At 39.0% G+C, this 18,924-nt stretch overlaps 2 protein-coding genes across 2 annotated transcripts in view; one reads left to right on the top strand and one right to left on the bottom strand.

Moving 5' to 3' along the window:
* INTS8 (integrator complex subunit 8) overlaps positions 1-5,369 on the top strand; it is a 45,980-nt gene extending 40,611 nt beyond the window's left edge. Inside the window, exons 24-27 of the mRNA XM_052651559.1 lie at positions 1,357-1,430; positions 1,505-1,569; positions 1,740-1,783; positions 5,217-5,369. Coding sequence (XP_052507519.1) covers positions 1,357-1,430; positions 1,505-1,569; positions 1,740-1,783; positions 5,217-5,333 — 300 coding nt within the window. The 3' untranslated portion in view covers positions 5,334-5,369. The remainder of the gene's footprint in view (positions 1-1,356; positions 1,431-1,504; positions 1,570-1,739; positions 1,784-5,216) is intronic.
* A 1,196-nt stretch (positions 5,370-6,565) lies between these two features.
* On the bottom strand, positions 6,566-18,317 carry CCNE2 (cyclin E2). The gene is made up of 12 exons (XM_052651757.1): positions 18,218-18,317; positions 16,946-16,985; positions 16,753-16,849; positions 16,619-16,672; positions 15,540-15,691; positions 14,485-14,620; positions 12,253-12,399; positions 11,051-11,146; positions 9,244-9,378; positions 8,066-8,177; positions 7,254-7,411; positions 6,566-6,857 (listed from the first exon to the last, which is right to left on the bottom strand). Exons 2-12 carry the CDS (start codon positions 16,957-16,959, stop codon positions 6,744-6,746), a joined length of 1,215 nt encoding a protein of 404 aa, XP_052507717.1. The 5' UTR covers positions 16,960-16,985; positions 18,218-18,317; the 3' UTR covers positions 6,566-6,743.
* Between the last annotated feature and the right edge of the window lie 607 nt (positions 18,318-18,924).

Below are 18,924 nucleotides of genomic sequence, written 5' to 3'. Positions count from 1 at the left end.
ATGCTACAACAGAGATGAATCCTGTAAGTTTTATGTTGAGTGAAAAAACAGCCAGATACAAAAAGCTTGTTTTGTATGATCCCCTTTATATGAAATGTCCAGAATAAGCAAATCTGTAGAGTCAATGTAGGCTAGTGGTTGTCAGAGACTGGGAGAGGAGGTAGGAGGGAACTGGAGAGCGACTGCTAATGGATATGGAGTTTTTCCCCTGGGGTAGGGGAATGAAATGTTTTGGAATTAGATACTGGTGATGGTTGTACAATTTTGTGAATATAGTAGAAACCACTGAATTTTATACTCTGAAAGGGTTCATATTTTGGTGTGTGAATAATAATTTTAAAATTTCTATAAATATTTAAGAAAGAGATCAGCATTATGACCTACATACCTGGTTGAAATGGATCTGTCTTTAATTTTAAGCAGACTGGCAGCTTACATTTTGCCAAAATGAGCTTCTGTGCTTGCCAGCTGTGAAAGGCCTAATTGGATGAATGTCCATTGGATGGATGTCCTTGAACATTCAACACTTTTGTCAGTTTTCCATTCCTTTGATTTTCTAAACCGGCTTTTTGCCAGCCTCTCATTCAAGTAAAGCTCTAAAAATTTTATGATTTAAGTTACTGGTGAAGAAAATATTGGGCAGACAGACACGTGTAAGGATTTTTACCATTAAAATTGGATGGATTCCATACATACGAGCTGATTCATTCAGCCTGATCTGCAAGGCCTCTTAAGTTAGAGAATATATTCCTGACATAGAGCTTCCCTGGTGGCTCAGAGGGTAAAGAATCCGCCTGCGTTGCAGGAGAGCAGGATTCAATCCCTGGGTTGGGAATGTCCCCTGGAGGAGGGCATGGCAACCCACTCTAGTATTCTTGCCTGGAGGATCCCATGGAAAGAGCCTGGCAGGCTACAGACCATGGGGTCACCAAGAGCTGGACACGACTGAGTGACAAAGCACACGTTCTGATCATAAGAGCCATTAAAAACTATCCCTGCAAAACCAGGAGTCACTGTTGACACTAATTACATGAAACCTTTTTTTATTTTTATTTTTTCCCCAAACTTTAACCTTTTTATTTTGTATTGGGGTATAGCTGATTAACAGTGTTGTGGTAGTTTCAGGTGAACAGTGAAGGGACTCAGCTATACATATATTCTCCCCTAAAGCCCCCACCCATCCAGACTGGCTCGTACCATCGAGCAGAGTTCCATGTGCTATATAATAGGTCCTTGTTAGTTATCCATTTTAAATACAGCAGTGTGTATTACCTTCCCTAAATCCCTAACTATCTCTTCTCCACAGCAACCGTAACTTCAGTATGTGAAACCATTTTTAATTCTTTGTTTATGTAGGTGGCAATTTTATGTCAGTTCCTCAGAGAGATTGACTACAAAACAGCCTTTAAATCACTGCAGGAACAGAACAGGTATGAATGGTTTTTAAAATAGAGGTGAAATTTTCTGCTTAAGGAAGATGAAATAACTGAATTCTGTTTTTCAGTCATGATGCAATGGATTCCTACTATGACTACATATGGGATGTTACCATTTTGGAATATTTGACTTGTATCCTTTCATTAACATATGTGTGTGTAACTAGAACAGTTCATTTTCTGTAAATTAAAGAAGTATTTAATATCGTGTATTTTCTAAATAAAAAATGAAGAACGGAACAGAGACTCTATATCATGGTATGTCATAGTATTAAATTTATTATTCTTAACTGATTCATTTAGATCTTCATCATAAAAGAGGAGAAACAGATAAAAGACAAATTGCAGTAAGTTGTTTTGTGCTTTGATTCTTCAGTGATGCACTTAATTTCCCTGATACTAAACCATTTCTTGTCTCATACAGTGTTGGTGCCCTCACATGGTCTGCGAGGTCGAGAGTGGCCTGACCGCTAGCTAGTCACTTGACTCCCCTTTGCTAAGTCTTGCTGCACCAGTACCCCTGCCATTCTTTGAGCATGCCAAGAACATTCACCACCGAAGTGTCTGTAAGATTTTCTCTTTCAGGAACATTCTTTTTTAACTTTGCTCAGGTTTCTCCTCAGATGTCACCTGTTTAGAAATCATTACTTTGCTGTTGTTCAGTCGCTGAGTTGTGTCCCACTCTTTGCGGCCCCATGGACTGCAGCATGCCAGGCTCCTCTGTCCTTCACTGTCTCCTGGAATTTGCTCAAGTTCATGTCCCAATCCAACCATCTGATCCTCTGCTGCCCGCTTTTCCTTTTGTCTTCAGTCTTTCCCAGCATCAGGGTCTTTTCTAATGAGTTGGCTCTTCCCATCAGCTGGCCAAAGTATTAGAGCTTCAGCATCATTCCAATGAATATTCAGGGTTGATTTCCTTTAGGATTGACTGGTTTGATCTCCTTGCTGTCCAGGGGACTCTCAAGAGTCTTCCCCAACACCACAATTTGAAAGCATCAGTTCTTCAGCTCTCAGCCTTCTTTATGGTCCACCTCTCACATCCATATGTGACTATGGAAAAACCACACCTTTGGCTGTTGGCAAAGTGATGTCTCTGCTTTTTAATACATTGCCCAGGTTTGTCATAGCTTTCTTCCCAAGAAGCAGGGGTCTTTTAATTTCACGGATGCAGTCACCATCCACAGTAATTTTGGAGCCCAAGAAAATGAAATTTCACTGCTTCCACGTTTTCCCCTTCTGTTTGCCCTAAAGTGTTGGGATCGGGTGTTGATATTAGTTTTTTGAATGTTGAATTTTAAGCTGGCTTTTTGACTCTCCTCTTTCACCCTCGTCAAGAGGCCATCTAGTTCCTCTTCACTTTTTGCCATTAGAATGGTATCGTCTGTGTATCTGAGGTTGTTTCAAGCTTCCTATTTGGACTAAACTCTATGGCCATTACTTAGAGGCGACAGAGTGACAACAGCATCTTTAAAAAGAGAGAAAGAGACAAGAGTATGTTGTGCCAGTTCCACTTTATTGGAAGCCGCTCGCTCTTTCGTTTACAACTTAACCAGGGTTGGAAGGTAATGCTGAAAATTTCTCAGTACCCTGATGAGATATCCAGATTACCTCTACTTTTATAATTTTTTAAGCCCCTTCTTGGAAGCTTAAACCTACCTCCTTGTTAGCTCATCTAAACGCTAACCTAGTTGTTCCTCTGCCTGCATCAAAAGATGTATAATCGACTTACCCAGCTCCCCAGCATTCCAGGTTTCATTGTCACCTTATTCATCAGCCTCCAGTATCTATAGCCAGGCCTTTTTGACAGAACTGCTCTACTAAGATCTCTCTGCCAGTAATCTGTCCCTTTCTTACCTCTTGACTTTCATATTTCTCACGATGATGAGATGTTCAAGGTTCATGACCAAGTCCCCAGGCTGTCAGCCCTTTCCCAACTTGCCTTGTTTCCTGCTGGCCTGGAGTACAGCACATACTGGCTTGTGTGCTCTATGGCCTGCAGCCTCAGTTGGCCCCTGATTTCCTGTGTCCACCGGCCAGTAGTCAGTGGCCTGCCTTCTTTTTAGGGAATATTTTAGGTTTCTCTCCTTTTCCCATTTTCAGTAACTTCCTTGTGTTTGAAGTAGACAAGGAAAAAAGACTGATCAGTTCCTGTCCTTGTGAAAGTGTCCTTGGGAGTTACGGCCTTGTGAGCGCCAGCTTCAAATTCCTGTTTCAGATCCCTACTTTTCACCTTTGAAACAATCGCCAGCTGGACTCAGTTTGTTGATGCTACTCCTTTATGAAGATTCATTTTTATGCTTTTGATTCTATCCCTTCAGTCATTCTATCCCTTCCAGTTGGTTATCTCCCCTCTTATATTGTCAAGCACTCCTGTTAAACCTATGAACTATTTCATCCTTAATAAAAACTTCTCTTGACTGTGTCTCTACCTCTGTCTGTCCCCTCTGCCTAGTTTTTTGAAGCTCTTTTACCCAGTTTGATTTCTCCTGTCCCCCACTGTTTTCAAGGGACACCAAATGCCAAAGGCAGTGAATACTTTTCAGTCTTTATTCTATTGTGTACACCTCCTTCCTTCCTTGAAATTCTTTATTCCTTTGGCTTCCTTGACATCACTAACTCCCTGACTCTTCAGCCTTTTCTTTGTGGATATTTCCCTATCTACCCTGAAACTTGGGTTTTTGTCAAGAAGTTAGTCCTTGGGTATTTCATGATGGCCCTTCATTCTCCCTAGGTAACCTCATTCACTTACGGTTTTGACCACTACCCACTTAGGGTGTGTTATTTCTCTCAAATATCTGCCTCCTATTCCAATTTCTGTCTTTTTAAAATTTTTATTGGGATATAATTGCTTTACAGTGTTGTGTTAGTCTGCTGTACAAGAGTCAGTCGGTTATATGTGTATTCCCTCTTTTTTAGATCATCACAGAGCACTGAGTAGTTTCTTTGCTATTCAGTAGGTTTTTTTTTTTTTTTCAAATATGTAGTAGTGTATATATGTCAGTCCCAATCTCGAAATTAATCCCCCCCACACACCGTTATCCATAAGTTTGTTCTCTGTCCAATTTGTCTTATACTTTGGACTTTTTTAGCCAGTTGTCTTCAGGATATTTTGTTTGAAATAACTCTGGTTATTCCCCACTACGAGGTTTTTTCACATGGATTCTTTCATATTGAAATAGCATTATCAGCAAGTCCTCCTACCCACTAACCTGATGATCATTTCGAATAGTCTTAGCTTCCTTCAGGCTACCTTTCAAATAGTCTCTTGTTTTTTAAAAAAAAAAAAACTTCTTTAAAGGTAATTTTAAGATCTTAAAACATGCTCTCACAAAACATTCCATGGCAGAATGCTACTATAGATTTTTATCAGGCTGAAGTATTTCTTTCTAATCATTAAAGAGATGGGTCACTATATTTAGTGCTGAGCAACTAGCTATTTTTACATATATAAAAAGTGAAGCCCCCAAACATGAATTTTTATTTTTTTGAATCTTTTAAAAATGTGCCAGATTACATGCAGGCTTTATTTAGTGATATTTTTAGTCAGATAAAACTTAAATGAATTTACTTAATATTCTGAAGATAATTCCACAAACTGTGGTAATTGGTCTTTTCCTTGAGTGCTTCCAGTCTTTATGTTAATTTCTTCTACACCTCTTAGCATCTACAAGTAGAGGTTCAGTTATCGTTGTTAGCAAGTAGGTAGTTTTATATTATGTATACTAGCAAAGCTTTGTTTTTTACCAGACCTCTAACAACATCACTTTTCTGTTTTGGAAGATCAAAGCCATCGGCCAGACAGAACTGAATGCAAGCAACCCAGAAGAAGTGTTACAGCTGGCAGCGCAGAGAAGGAAAAAAAAGTTTCTCCAAGCAATGGCGAAACTTTACTTTTAAGCAGTTAGTTACAATTTTTAACTTTTATTTTTTAAATGATGGGCTAAAAATAAACAGTATTAAAAGATTAAGTTTATATAATACATATGTACATATTTAGTGGCGTTTTCTTTTCAGACAGAATACTGAAACATATTATTTTAAAAATGAAAACTATACAGAAGACTTCATACCATAACAATAGCTTAAATTTATAATTTCTTCAAAGGAAAGAGAGTCACATGTTCAACAACAACAAACTAGTAAATCTAGGATAATTTTCTAATCTACTTTTGAGGCTGACATTTCATTCTTAAAAAAACTAGAATATTTATGTAAGAGTAGCTATATACAGTAAGTTCTTATGTCAAGGTTTTGTTGCTTTTTTTTTTTTAATAAATAGATTTCTAGGAGTCAGTATACATTTACTGCTTTTCTGCCTTAAGAAAATAGAAGTTTAGGTCAAGTGTTAAGCTTTATCACTTTGACACTGTCCTTAACTCATAATGTAAGAATTTAAAAAGGACCTTAGCAGTTTTGCAAATATAAATAAAGCCTTAGTCACACTAAATTAAGATAATCCTAAAGATTTTTTTTAGAGTAATAAAGTGACTTTCTCATATAAATAGCTCGAAAGGGTACTTAAGTTTTTTGCCCCAATTGTGATGTACAAAGAGTTATTATAAAGCAACCTTTATGTCAAAGCCCCAAGTAGGAGCTACAGCATTTATCTTGTTTATAATTTCTTTGGTATTCCCACTGTTCAGAGTACAGTTTAAACACCATGTTCATCTAAGCTTTACTGGTTAAAAATGTTATATAGCAAGGCAAATAAAAATAGTCAAACAGATTAAAGTTCACCATTTTTTAAAAATTCAAGTTTTATAATAGCTTGCTTGCTACAGCAGCTATAGATAAATTAGTCACCTTATTACAAAACTAAACCTTTGTAAACAAGTTTAAATTTTATTTTCAAGAACCAAATTGCACTAGTTAAGAGTTTATAAATTTTGAGAATCTAAAAACTAGATTCAAAGTACTGTATCATTTAATATACCCTTTAAGGTAACAGTTATCTAGTTGAAAATTCCAATGATGAAATTCCTAGTTTATCAAGATAAACATAGCAACACTGGGTCAAAAGACTTGTTATGGCATAAATCGTGGCTGGCTTTTATCCAGCCAGTATTGGGAATGAAGTCATCTTTGTAAACAAGTACTGCTGTTTCTTTAAACAGCTAACATGGGAATTAAATACACTTCCTCCTTAGTGCCAATTTTAAGTGGTTTTTAAATCAAAGAATGGCAGTGAAACTTCTGAATTGGCAGGACAGTCACAGCACTATTTTCCTGTAAAACTTTAGTAGTTAAGTTCCATGAAATGCTGTGCAGCACTTCATCAGTTCCAAGTTGTTTGCTCAGTTAACTTTCTTAGTGTTTTCCTGGTGGTTTTTCAGTGCTCTTCGGTGGTGTCATAATGCCTCCATTGCACACTGGTGACAACTGTCCCTCCTTTCTGAAGGTGTTTACATAATTTACTTCATCCTATACATGTGAAGAAATCATGTAGAGATTAACAGCTAAGATAAAGCATTGATACGATAACAAAGTCAAACCAGACTCTTAGGCTTAATATAATGGTCTCTTTCTGTCTTTACAACTGTGACTAGTCATATTCTAGAGGTTCAACAATATTAACTGCCTGCAACTTGTATTTTTAAACTACCTGGAGTACTGGTATTAATCTTGAGACACTTAAAAATCTTGATTGGACTTCAAAGTTAATTTTTATTAGGTTTTCTACATTTGAAATCAGTGTCCTCACTGGAACTTTCTATCCCCTTACTATCTTATATTACTGCCTGAAATATTACTCCATTAGTATCCTTACTGTCAGTTTCAGTGCCTTATCAAATAGACCAAAAAATACAAGAAACATACCAGCATAGCCAGATAATTTGTATGTGTCTGTATGTTGTGTCTGTCTTCCATAGAAATCTTCTTAAAAATCTTAAGCTTCGCAGGGCTAGTACTTTTTACTACACTGACAAAAGGTACCATCCAGTCTACACATTCAGAAATGTTGTCCCATTCCAAACCTAGATAAAGAAAAGTTAGAAAAATACATATGTTTCTGTTATATCAGAAACATGATTACTGTATTTGCTTGTGCTTCAAAATTTAAAGATAGTTAATTAAAAACTCATGTAAAAAGGAAACCAAAACAAGCACATAAAATCAACAAGTTTAGCAAGTCAAAACAGATTATTCCTCTTAAATGGTTTATAATGTGACTGTTTTGAGGGAGAAAAAGAGCTTTTTAGCCAGTACATGCTACATAGGGAATTGAAACTGTCAAAACCCAAAAACTTAAGGCAGAGCTGTAATCACACTGACTAACTTCAGATGGATTTAAATTCCATTTGACTTCATTTTTAAAGAAAATACTTATTTGGCTGCCCCAGGTCTTAGTTGCAGCATGTGGGATCTAGATCCCTGACCAGGGAGGCACCTGGGCCCCTGCATCAGGAATGTGGAATTTTAGCCACTGAACCACGAGGGACGTCCCAACTTTAATTTTTATTTGTGGATATACGCTGGATTAGAAACTACTTATAATAGAAGGGAAGATATTGCCAAATTGCTTTTTTCCATTAAAATTTTAAAGTCTTGTTCAGCAGGATGCTAAGTTCATAAATAGTCCCTTCAAGAGTTGTAAATGGGTAAAAAAGGAACAAAATACACGGTCTTACCTGAGGCTTTCTTAACCACTTCAGTAGAGGTAAAGTGGCACAAGGCAGCAGCGGCCAGTATTCTGTACTGGAACTCTAATGAATCGATGGCTAAAATACACAGATCTAAAAGCTAACAGAGGAAAAAGTGTAAGACTTTAGGAAAGAATGAGTACTACATGTCATTAGTCAGCTAGCATTTTAAAGTGCTTACAGTGTGGACCGTATGCCAAGAATTGCTAAAACTGCAGGGATCCAAAGAGAAATAAATCGCCATCCAAAGGAAGTTCCAGTCTTGTTAACAGACCAGTAAAGGACTGTTACAATGTAGCATGCATATCCTATTAGGAAGTGCCCTGATGCAGAGCAGGGAAGACTCCGCTTAAATCAGTCTTAACAGAGGAGGCAGCCAGAGAGACTGGGGGGTAGAGAATGTTCTAGATACAGGAAACAATTTACAAAGATAAGTATGAAAGTATTACTTTTCTGTGGAACTCCAGTATTTCAGAACACAAAAATATGAAATAAGGAATATTTTTCCCTCATGTTTTTAAAAAGGGAGCTGCTAGAGAGTTACGGCCTAGAAAGGGTCTTTAAGAAGTCAGACCTTTATAGTTCTGATTATTCTACTTATGAGAAGCAGGCAGGAAAGAATAGTACTCTCCTCCTGTACTTTCTTAGAATATTTGTTACACACCGGCCTAGGAAAGTTTAATTTAAACTTAAATTTTTAAATAATGTTATAACTAAATTAGGTGATTTTAATTCCAATATGTAAAATAGGTTCCATATGTATTCAAATATAAGACGGTAAGATAATTTATATTGCAATAATTTTTATACCATTTAAAACCTGAAACTGGCCGAAAAATATTTTTCTCTGTTAAATCAAAAAGAGGGATTTAACTGTCTACCTCATTCATACTCCTAGTGAAAAGTGCTCATGATATATTTAAACTCAAGTTTAAAAACTTTTCTAGAATTTTCAGTTAGCAATGTAAATACTGAGACAGAATTTTATGCATCAGGAGCTTTGTTCTAGTCAGTTAAGGAGTGAATTTAATTCAGTATGTTGTCATTTTGTTGTATAGCCTATTTAACACTAAAGAAATACACTAAACAAAACCTGTAATTAATAACATTAGCATATATACAATAAAAATATCAATACCTGAGCAATACAATAAAAATATCAATACCTGAGCAATTTGAATGAACTTTTCCTGAGAATACTGAGGTAGAAGAACTTTAGGAGCATCTTTAAGAGCATCAACTTGGAGGAAAAGATTTAGCCAGGAGATGACCGTTACAGGACAAAGTTCCCATTTTAAAGCCTGTTAATGAAATTAAAATGCCTGTTAACAAGTGTAGTTATATATACACCACATTATATGGGTAGTTCCTTAAATAGCTGTTTTAAGAAACTCTGCTTTAGGCTTATTTCTTATTTTAATGAAAATATTTATAGGTATCTCACCATCTAAAGTGGCTTGTGTTTTAGTCTATTATTGATATAGACCCCTTTATTATACTCTAGTTATCTTTATTTACAAAGTTCATTGGGCCTGTTTTTCATTTCTGTTTTTCTCATTTCCAGCAGCCCCTTGTCTTCCAAAAGTGTTCTCTACTTTATTGAAACTGCCCTTTTAATTGTATTCAATGACTCCACAGCTAATTCCATTCAAGTCTTCCAAGAACTGATTCTACACTTTTTCTTTCTTTCTGTGATCTCCAGTGGCTTCTATTCAAAGTGTAAAAGTTAAAAAAAAAAAAGACAAATCCTAATTTATGATAGCTTTCCCTCCACGAAGCCCTGGGACTTTACCATTTATAAGTCTACAATAGTTAGGATAGAACAGTCTTAATGCCTGTAGGACCACCCAGAGAATTCCATCTTCTCTTTATATATCCTTATAGTATACCTCGGGCTTCCAGGTAGCGCTAGTGGTAAAAAGCCCACCTGCCAATGCAGGAGATGCAAGAGATCTGGGTTGGGAAGATCCCTTGGAGGAGGGCATGGCAACCCACTCCAGTATTCTTGCCTGGAGAATCTCATGGACAGAGGAGCCTGGCAGGTTACAGTCCATAGCGTTGCAAAGAGTTGGACATGACTAAAGTGACTTAGCATACATGTATGCATACACTGTACTTGAAGTTTGAATCTAGATAACTTGATTGTTAGAACATATCAGAACTATACTAAATATAATAACCTATAATGGGAAAAAATCTGAATAATATGAACGTGTGTATGTGTACATATTATATATATATAAAGCTGAATCACCTTTGCTGTACAGCTAAAACTAACATTTGAAAATCAACTATGTCAATAAGTTTTTTTAAAAGGAACAGTATCAGCATGCCAACAAGATCACATTCTAACATAGAGCTATCAATCTGAATGTTTATAAATATTTTACAACAATTTGTAATCTGTATTTCAATGCATATAGTTTATAGATAACTTACAAATGAAAGTCATATTGTGTTCTCCTCTATGTCCTATTTATAAAGCCATGATGCTCAAATTCCATAACATACTTTCTAGTAGCTAACATTCACCCTTTAATTTCTAATTCAAGGCCCAATTAAACACCTTTATGCTTCTCTCCTCTACCCTCTATTAATAGCCCTTGCCATACATATAGAGAAGAAAAACAGGCAGTAAAATATTTCTCACTTTCTATCTGCTGGAAGTAGAAAAACAACTCAGATTTGAGAATCATTGTTGAGATTCATTTAGTACACACACTGTGCTAACTACCTGTAAGTTTTAAAAGTGTTGTTAAACACTTTTAAATTAACAAATAATATTCTCAATATAGGAAAATTTAAAAGATGCGTAAGAATAGTTTACAGGTGAAGCAAATTCCCCTCCCATCTTAGAACTGGATCCTAATACTAAAATCTCAGTTTTCACTACTTACATTGTAGTCTTTGAGATTGGGCAAACTACAGTTACTAAATTGCAAGTAGAAATAATAAAGATATAATTATTATTACCTTTAATATAGCAAGTTCCATCCTTAAGATATCCTCTTCACTGCAAGCACCATCAGTGACATAAGCAAACTCTTGGAGCTTAGGAGCGTAGATTTCCTTTAAAATGAATTTAATTAATATCAAGCACAGTTGAGACTGAGACTAAAACAAACCACATATATACACATATACAGACCACATCTAGGCTTCGTTTTTAAAAGACAGCTTCACAGTGATTATAAATCTTTATAAAATAATTCTATGATAGCCAAAACAACCTTACATTTAATGATATTTTTCATATCTAGGTATCTAAATTAGCCAACTTGTATTGATTGAAAGATTTGTATAGAACTGATTGAAAATCTTAGTTAGTAAACAATTAGAGTATTTTAATCAGTGATTTCAGCGACTGGTTAAAGCAGAAAGCCAAACTTGTTTTAGGACTGCCTAGCATACTCGACTAAAACAGGATACTCAACAAAGTCTAGAAACTGAAACTGTTAACCTTAAGTACAAAAGTATGGCTACTCAAACAATAATTTGTGCAGTTTGTTGATGACAGATCTGTCTTAACAGTTCAGAGAACAAGAATCAGAATAATCAGAGGAGTAGAAGAGATGCCTGCCACAGGTGAGAACAGGCTAAAGATCAAGATTCAGTCTAGAAAAATATTTGAAACATACAGTATTATTTCAGGTAAGGAAATACTGAAAATACAAACTTATAAAATTTGGGGACAGCCCGTAAACCTCAAAAGACAAAATGTGGAAGAAAAATACACTTAAGGAAATTAATGCATGATTCAGTCCCTCCCGTACCCTCAAAACTGTACAGGCTTTGAAAACATCAGATGAAGTTACTAATGATCTGCTGAATTTAAGAAAAGTAGATTGAAACTATGTGAAAAAAGATTTCAGGCAGAAAAGTTATTTCCTTCTATCCTGGCACTATTATCAGATACAGAAATATTAGGCTGGATATAGATCATTATTCTAACCTAGTGTAGCATTTATTCCATTTGGTTGGTTAAGTAGGTTTCACAGACCATTCTGTTGAATCCAAGCACTATAACTAGGTATATAGAGACAGCATTGGTGGTTTTGTTTGGCACAGTGAGTCATGGAACATTTCACCTAGATTCTAGTCCCAGAATCAAACCAGAGACTTATAATTTAAGAGTTTGGGGTAAATATATCTAGGGATAAACTCTGAGAGCTTACCTCAAGTTTGGAAGCAATGAATAATGAGGTAATTCCAATCAGTTGAAGCATATTTTTATTTATATCCTTTTGTGTCAACATAAATCTATCAAAAAAGTCTTGTGCAAGATAAAATGTTTCCCTATGAAGTGTGTATACTTCACATACCTGGAGAAGAATCCAAACATTTAAATACTATTCCATTAATTTCTCCAAATTACAAAGTTCCTGTTAGCATACTAAAGAACAGTTTTCTGAAGCCCAACTTTTTAGGATACCAAATCACAAATGCAGGAAAAAATTAACGTGTGCTAATAGGATAAATAAATCTATTACCATCCTCACTGACTCTTAATTAGTTTCATAGGTTTTTTCCCCACATGGATTTAATATGTTTATTCCCAGGTACATTTTGCTAACTATGGATAAGAACTTTTTTCCTATTAACTTTTAAATTTTTATTGATGATAAATGGGTGGGTGTTTTCATGATGCTTAGTTTGTCTTCTGATAGTTCCAAGTAATTCCTTTTCATCATTCTAGATATACATTTAACTACAAAATGACAACAGTGTTTCTTCAGTGTTCTTACCTCATTTAAGAATTAAAGAAGAAAACTGAATGGATAACTGGTGATAGTCAAAATTTTTATTGTATTCCTTGTTTCTGACTGTAATGGGGGTTCCCCTAATGTTACACTATTACTATCACTAATAAGTAATCTCTGTCATTTCCACAACATAGGGAAAGCTTTTAATTCTCAAAATAATTTTATGAAGCAGGGAGGAAACAGAGGGATAGACATCAATGTGTTTCTAATAAACATTTAATGTGTTAAGGAAATTTATTCCTAGTTAATTACACATTTTAAAATCAGGAATGTATATTGAATTTCAAAAAATACCTTTTACATCCATGATATATAACCTTATGATTTTTCTTAAACTTAAATAGAGTTTCAAATGTTGAACCATTTTTGCATTCCTAGACTGAAAGAATATACTAAGACAAAGTAGAGATTAGTGCTCTGCTGGATTTGACTTACTATATTCTATTTGGTTTTGTATATGAAATCATATATTTAAGGGAAAATAGGGATAAATCTGATAGACAACCACTGAATAAAAATCAATTTAACATAAAAAGGAAAAATAAAATCAACATAATTATGCTGAAAAGTTGCATTCATGATCACTAGACATTCAGAAAAAGTCAGAAATCAACTACAGTCTTGTACACATATGATTGAAATATAATCTTCCCTTCTAGTCAGAATAAGGAATAAGATGACCAGATTCAGAAGGACAACATTTTGTACTCATAAGAACTTTTTTGATGGCTTCTGAGATCTATTCTGCCATGTGGTACTTCCCCCTTAAAGTTCACTGTCTCTATATAAAACAGGGAAATTACAGAGCAAATATCCAAGGACTGTGGGAAAATCAATTTGTTATCAATACAGGTAATCATTTTCTCAATTTGAGATTCTTTCAGAATTATTATCCAGAAAGGATATGGGGCCTAAACGAGAGCAGACATTCTGGCATAGATATTTAGGGACTTCTGGGTCACTAATTATTTCTTTAATGGTACAGTTTATTTCTGAAAGGAACAGAGGGATATAATAAAAGGAAGTTACATGGCTTCCTTAGGGCTTAGGGCTACTGGATATTCAAAGCCTCCTTATCATTTAGGATATAGAAATTAGGATTCCAAATCATAATTTGATTTTGGTGATGAAGGACTTCTGAGGTCTGAAGCCTAGTCCTGGCTTTTCACTTTGCACGGCAGACTTCAAAACCTTGTCAAATTCTGTTCATCTTGAGTATCCATGGCACCTAGAACAGTGCCTAGTACACAGCAATACTCAGATACCAGGACTTCTAAATTGTGTTTGGGTTGTATGGGATATAGTGGCTGTGTCAAGATTTTACTCTTATCATCTGCTGGTGAACAGCACCCAAAAAATGCCTCCTGAGGTCTTTCCTGGTGGTCCAATGGTTAAGACTCTGTGCTCCCAGTGCAGGGATTTGAGGGAACTAGGTCCCACATGCTGCAACTAAGAGTTCACATACTGCAAACTGAAGATCTACATGCCACAACTAAGACGCTGTACAGCCAAATAAGTACTAAACAACAACAAAAAGGCTCCTGGCAATAGGTAATATACCATGAGGGCACATGGAAAGCATATTATGTTTAAATACGTTCCCATCATACAGAGTAAAAGGAATTTTGTACTGCTAGAACATACCTCTAAAAGCCAGTCTAGAAGTATTGACCTCATCTGTGGTTCCAACTCAGAATGCAGAACTTCAAAATGTTTGTCATGAACATATCTGGTCTCTTTTTTTAACATGTTTAGCCAAACATCTTGTGAACATCCCCAGCTATGGAAAGGCGAAAAATATTGTGTGATCTACATAATATATGGCTATCTGTTTCACATTGAATATACTGAACTTCCAAACACTGAATTAGAATTTGGAAGGAACAGCTCTTAAATTAGGAAAAATTGCTACTTTAAGAAACCATTTCTTTAACATGAAATTATACAAAGAACTTGGACTATGATAATCTAAATTGACAGATTTCAAGAATGACTTAGCAGCAGCAGCAAGAATACCTTCTAGTCCCCATTTACTTATATTTTGCAAAGGCATTGATTTAAGATAACCATGTCTTCTCGAGAACAATACTAAAAAAGTAAGCATTTAGAACGTATGATCCCAGTAGAGATAGTCTCAATCACCTCCAAACAGATTGTCAGTACTCTAAAGTGGGAGTTAGGTGGGACAGGACAAAAGGAAGATGGGTGAGTTTAAACATCTGAGTCCATTAATTTGCTTATTAAAGCCAAATATAAATTACTACGTACTTTATATAAGCTGTACCTCTTAGTCATTCATTAACTATAAAAAAGTATAGACCTTAATAACTAATCTTGGTAAGAAGAGGAGCTAATCTATCAAATGAAAATGCTGTACATGTTAAAATACTTCCAGCTTAACAATGTATGTAAATTACTTAAACTCTATTAAAAAGGTGATTCAGTTCTGATAAGGCTTACATGTCTTCAGCAAGCAAATGAAAATAATGTTATACAATCAATGTTTTAAATACCTATGTCATCTGTAATAGGACTACTGCCAGAAAACATGTGCTTAAAGACTAGTTTTTAAAAAAGCAGTTTTTACAAATTTTTATCTTATAATGAAGGCCAAAAACAAAAAAACACCTCAAAATAGCACCATATATTACATCAGTAAATTTTAATCTTTGACATTAAATTATTGAAAATTTTCTTACCTTAAATCGGGTAAAGGTGAAGGGTTAATAAAAAGATTTTTAAATCTATAATTTGTAAATCTGGAGAAGTCACTTGTTCCTATTTCTTTGTGGGGTGTTTCAATGATAATGCAAGGACTGATCCCCCCGGATAATACAGGTGGCCAACAATTCTGTCATTTAAAGAAAAAAACTATATTTGTACAGTAAGAAACCAGCTTTTGTCTGAGATCTTTTCTAAATGAAAGCTAATACTTCTAAACAGTCTATAGTTTCCCCCAAACACCATCATTTGCTAACAGTGCTGACAGTCTAGTTAATTCAAGCTGACATTCATATTTAATAATTAGCCCTATAAGTCATATCAGTGTTCATAAATAGTAACAGGATGTTTTAGACAACAAATTACAGTTCTGGAAATACAAGACATTAGGTATTGAGGGAGAGGAGAAAACAAAACGCATCTGTAGTCAAATACCACTTTCAATATTATAAAATTCTCCTTCTATATTTAGCAATAGTGTCCAGGGCACTTCCCCACCCTCTCCACTCCTTTAAGGCCTGTTTCAGGCTTTAAACTTTAGAATACATGAAAGCAAAACCTTGAAAGTAGAAACAATTACTTAAATATCTTAAGGGCCCTTTCTCCAGTCAATGCTGGCTTCAAAGAGAACCACTATTTCTACAGTGTTTTCTGTACAACATGTAAGCAGAGTAGATAGTAAAGGGCTGGGTGCCAGTCTGTCACCGACTTTACAATCTATTTATGCCCTAGGAGCACTATTAGGACCCTCCACTATAGTCAGAGAGGGAACAAAGAGCACTACATTGGACAGATTAGGCGGGCCCTGTGCACCAGGCAGCTCCTAGAGGGAGGGATTTACAAAGAGGAACCAGCTGCGTCAAGGCAAACTTACTCTGCAGCTGTAGTAGGATTCAGGGACATAAAAACCACCCAAAGACAAGCGCCTTCCTGCTGACCCCTAGGGGCATTAAAAGTGTCAGGAATCTTCCTACCCCAAAGCAGTAACACAATTTTGTTGTGGTTTTTTTTTGGTCCCACATTTGTGTCCCCCAAACCCAGCCCAGTTCTGCATTACCCTTATTTCATACTGATGTTTCTTGGTGACCTCCTCTTTTCTTTTTTTGACATCCTGGAAAATAAAAAAGTCATGGTTACACTAAGGTCCCAGCAAGGAATTTTCTCTCTCCTCTCTTCCCCTCCTTAACTCACCTGGGCCGTTTTCCTCTTCTTGGCCTGAATTATCTGGGCTTCTTGCGGGGAATCTGTCTGACTGGCCTGGGGCTGCTGTTTAGCTTGTAAACGGCTACTATAGAGTTTTTAAGAAGGAAGTTTAATTAGAAAGTGATTCGTCTCAAAGGCAGCAACTAACTTTGAAACATATTTCCAAGACAAATAATGTTACCTGCGTCTTGACATTCTCTTCTTTCAGGTGAAGGAAACCTCTGGGGGGGCGGGGGGTGGGGAGGAAAAACCAGAGTCAAATACGTGGTCTTAGTCTCCAAGTGCCAGTCAGAGGCTTACACCTAGATTCCTCAGATGACCCGAGCCATTTTACCGCGATGACTTCTGCACTATATTAGCGCAGGATTTTTTAGACACATGCCTGTATTCCCACAACTCAAGGTACAGCCCGGACGGGGAGTGTTCAAAAAACATTTTGCAAAGCTCCCTGAGAGCCCCTCAGAACGCGCAGGGAAGCAGATGGGATCTTTTCTGCGTCCTGCACCCCTCTCCCCCGGACCCCCACCCCCCACCCCGAGCGGGGCCTGGGCAGCGCCCCCACTTTCCCCCACCTCCCACCCTGCACAAGCCGCGGGGAGAGGGGGTTGTGGAGGCGAGACGCTGAGGAGAAGCCGGTTCCGCGCCAATTTGGAGAGCGGCGGTGGCGGGGGAGCAGGGGGCGGAGGGAACTTGTGTCACGTCCTTCAGTCTCCTTTCCCTCCTTCCCGGCCCCGCCGGCCCCTGCCCACCGCCTGGAGGGGCACTGCGACCCCGACTCCAGATGGGAGATGTGGACGAAGAAAAGGTAGTTCCATTTAAAAAGTGGGGGTAGGGGGGAGAAACCGGGGTGGTGTGGGGCAACCGGTCGGCTCCTGGAACTTTTCTCCGCGTGAAGGAGACCCTGACCCTCAACCCTCTTTCCTGAGGGGATAGCTCCCCCAATGGGGGCGGCACAGAGAAGCCCCGAGAATGAGGGGCTGCTCCGCGGCAGCCCTCCATCCCCTATCACCTCCCAGGTCCCCTGCCAAGGGTCCTGACAGGGACGCGGAACGCGGGAACCCGGCGTCCCCAGACGCCTGCTTCTCAGCCCTGCCCGCTTTCCCTGCCCGCCCAAGCTCCCGCCCGCGAGATGGATCGACCCAGGGGTGAGGAGTGGGGTAGGGGTGAGGGGTTTCTTTCCTCCCGCATCCCGCCCTGCGCCCGGCACCTCCTCACCGCCAGACCCGCTACCGCTCGGCTCTCAGCTGGCGCCGGCGCCAACCCAATATATAGGCCGGGCCTGGCCCGCCCCGCGCGCATGCGCCGCAGACTGACACCTCCGGACAGCGCGCTCCCCTCCCCCGCACAGCGCGCTCCCCTCCCCCGCACGCCCGCCACCCGCCCGCGCGCGCCGCGCCGCGCCCTGGCCTCCGTCCGCGCCCGCCCCGCTCGAGGGCCCGCAGGGCTGGCTCACCGCGGCCCCCTGCCCTTCTCCTGCCCGTGCGGCCCGGCGGCAGGAGAGACCCTCTCAAGAGGGCTCCGCTCCTCCGCCGCCGCCTCCTCAGCCCTGCTCCCCGCCGCTCGACTTCATCAATCTCCCGCCAGTACGTTTCTGTTCCCTCCCTCCTCTCTCTACTCTCGAAGGCCGGGGGTGTCAGGCCGCAGCCCCCAGCCCTGGCGTACGGCACTGTGGAGGCGGCTCGGGGGTGGGGATTGGGTGGGGGTGGGAGGCACAGAGCGGCTAGGAAGTGGCCATCCTGTGGCGCAGGCTGGCTGTCCCGCCTAGGCCTCCAGGAACCCGGGTTTTCTAAGGAGACGCGAGGACCCGAAAGGCCCGCCCCCTGCGGGCGGAGCGCGGCGCCGGGGGACTGGCGAGCTGGCCAATGGGAGGCGGGGACGGCGGCACAGCGTGGAGCCGCCTGGCGAGCTGGCCAATGGGAGGCGGGGACAGCGGCACAACGTGGAGCTGCTGCAGAATGTAAACAGCGCGGTGCGCCGCGGACCGCATGTGTCGCCGCGCACCGCGTGTGTCGCCGCGCGCCCCACCCGGGCCCACTGGGACCCCTGGAGCCCCACGACGGCCACGCACAGGGATGCCTGTCTTGCACTTTTCTCCAGCGCCCCCGCCGAGGTATGCATCAACCCTCTTATTTCCCACGCCATCTGTTTTGAGGACTCGGT

Source organism: Budorcas taxicolor, chromosome 14 (genome assembly GCF_023091745.1).
Source record: "Budorcas taxicolor isolate Tak-1 chromosome 14, Takin1.1, whole genome shotgun sequence".
Classification (NCBI taxonomy): Eukaryota; Metazoa; Chordata; class Mammalia; order Artiodactyla; family Bovidae; genus Budorcas; species Budorcas taxicolor.
This window is presented reverse-complemented; position numbering and strand designations above follow the sequence as displayed.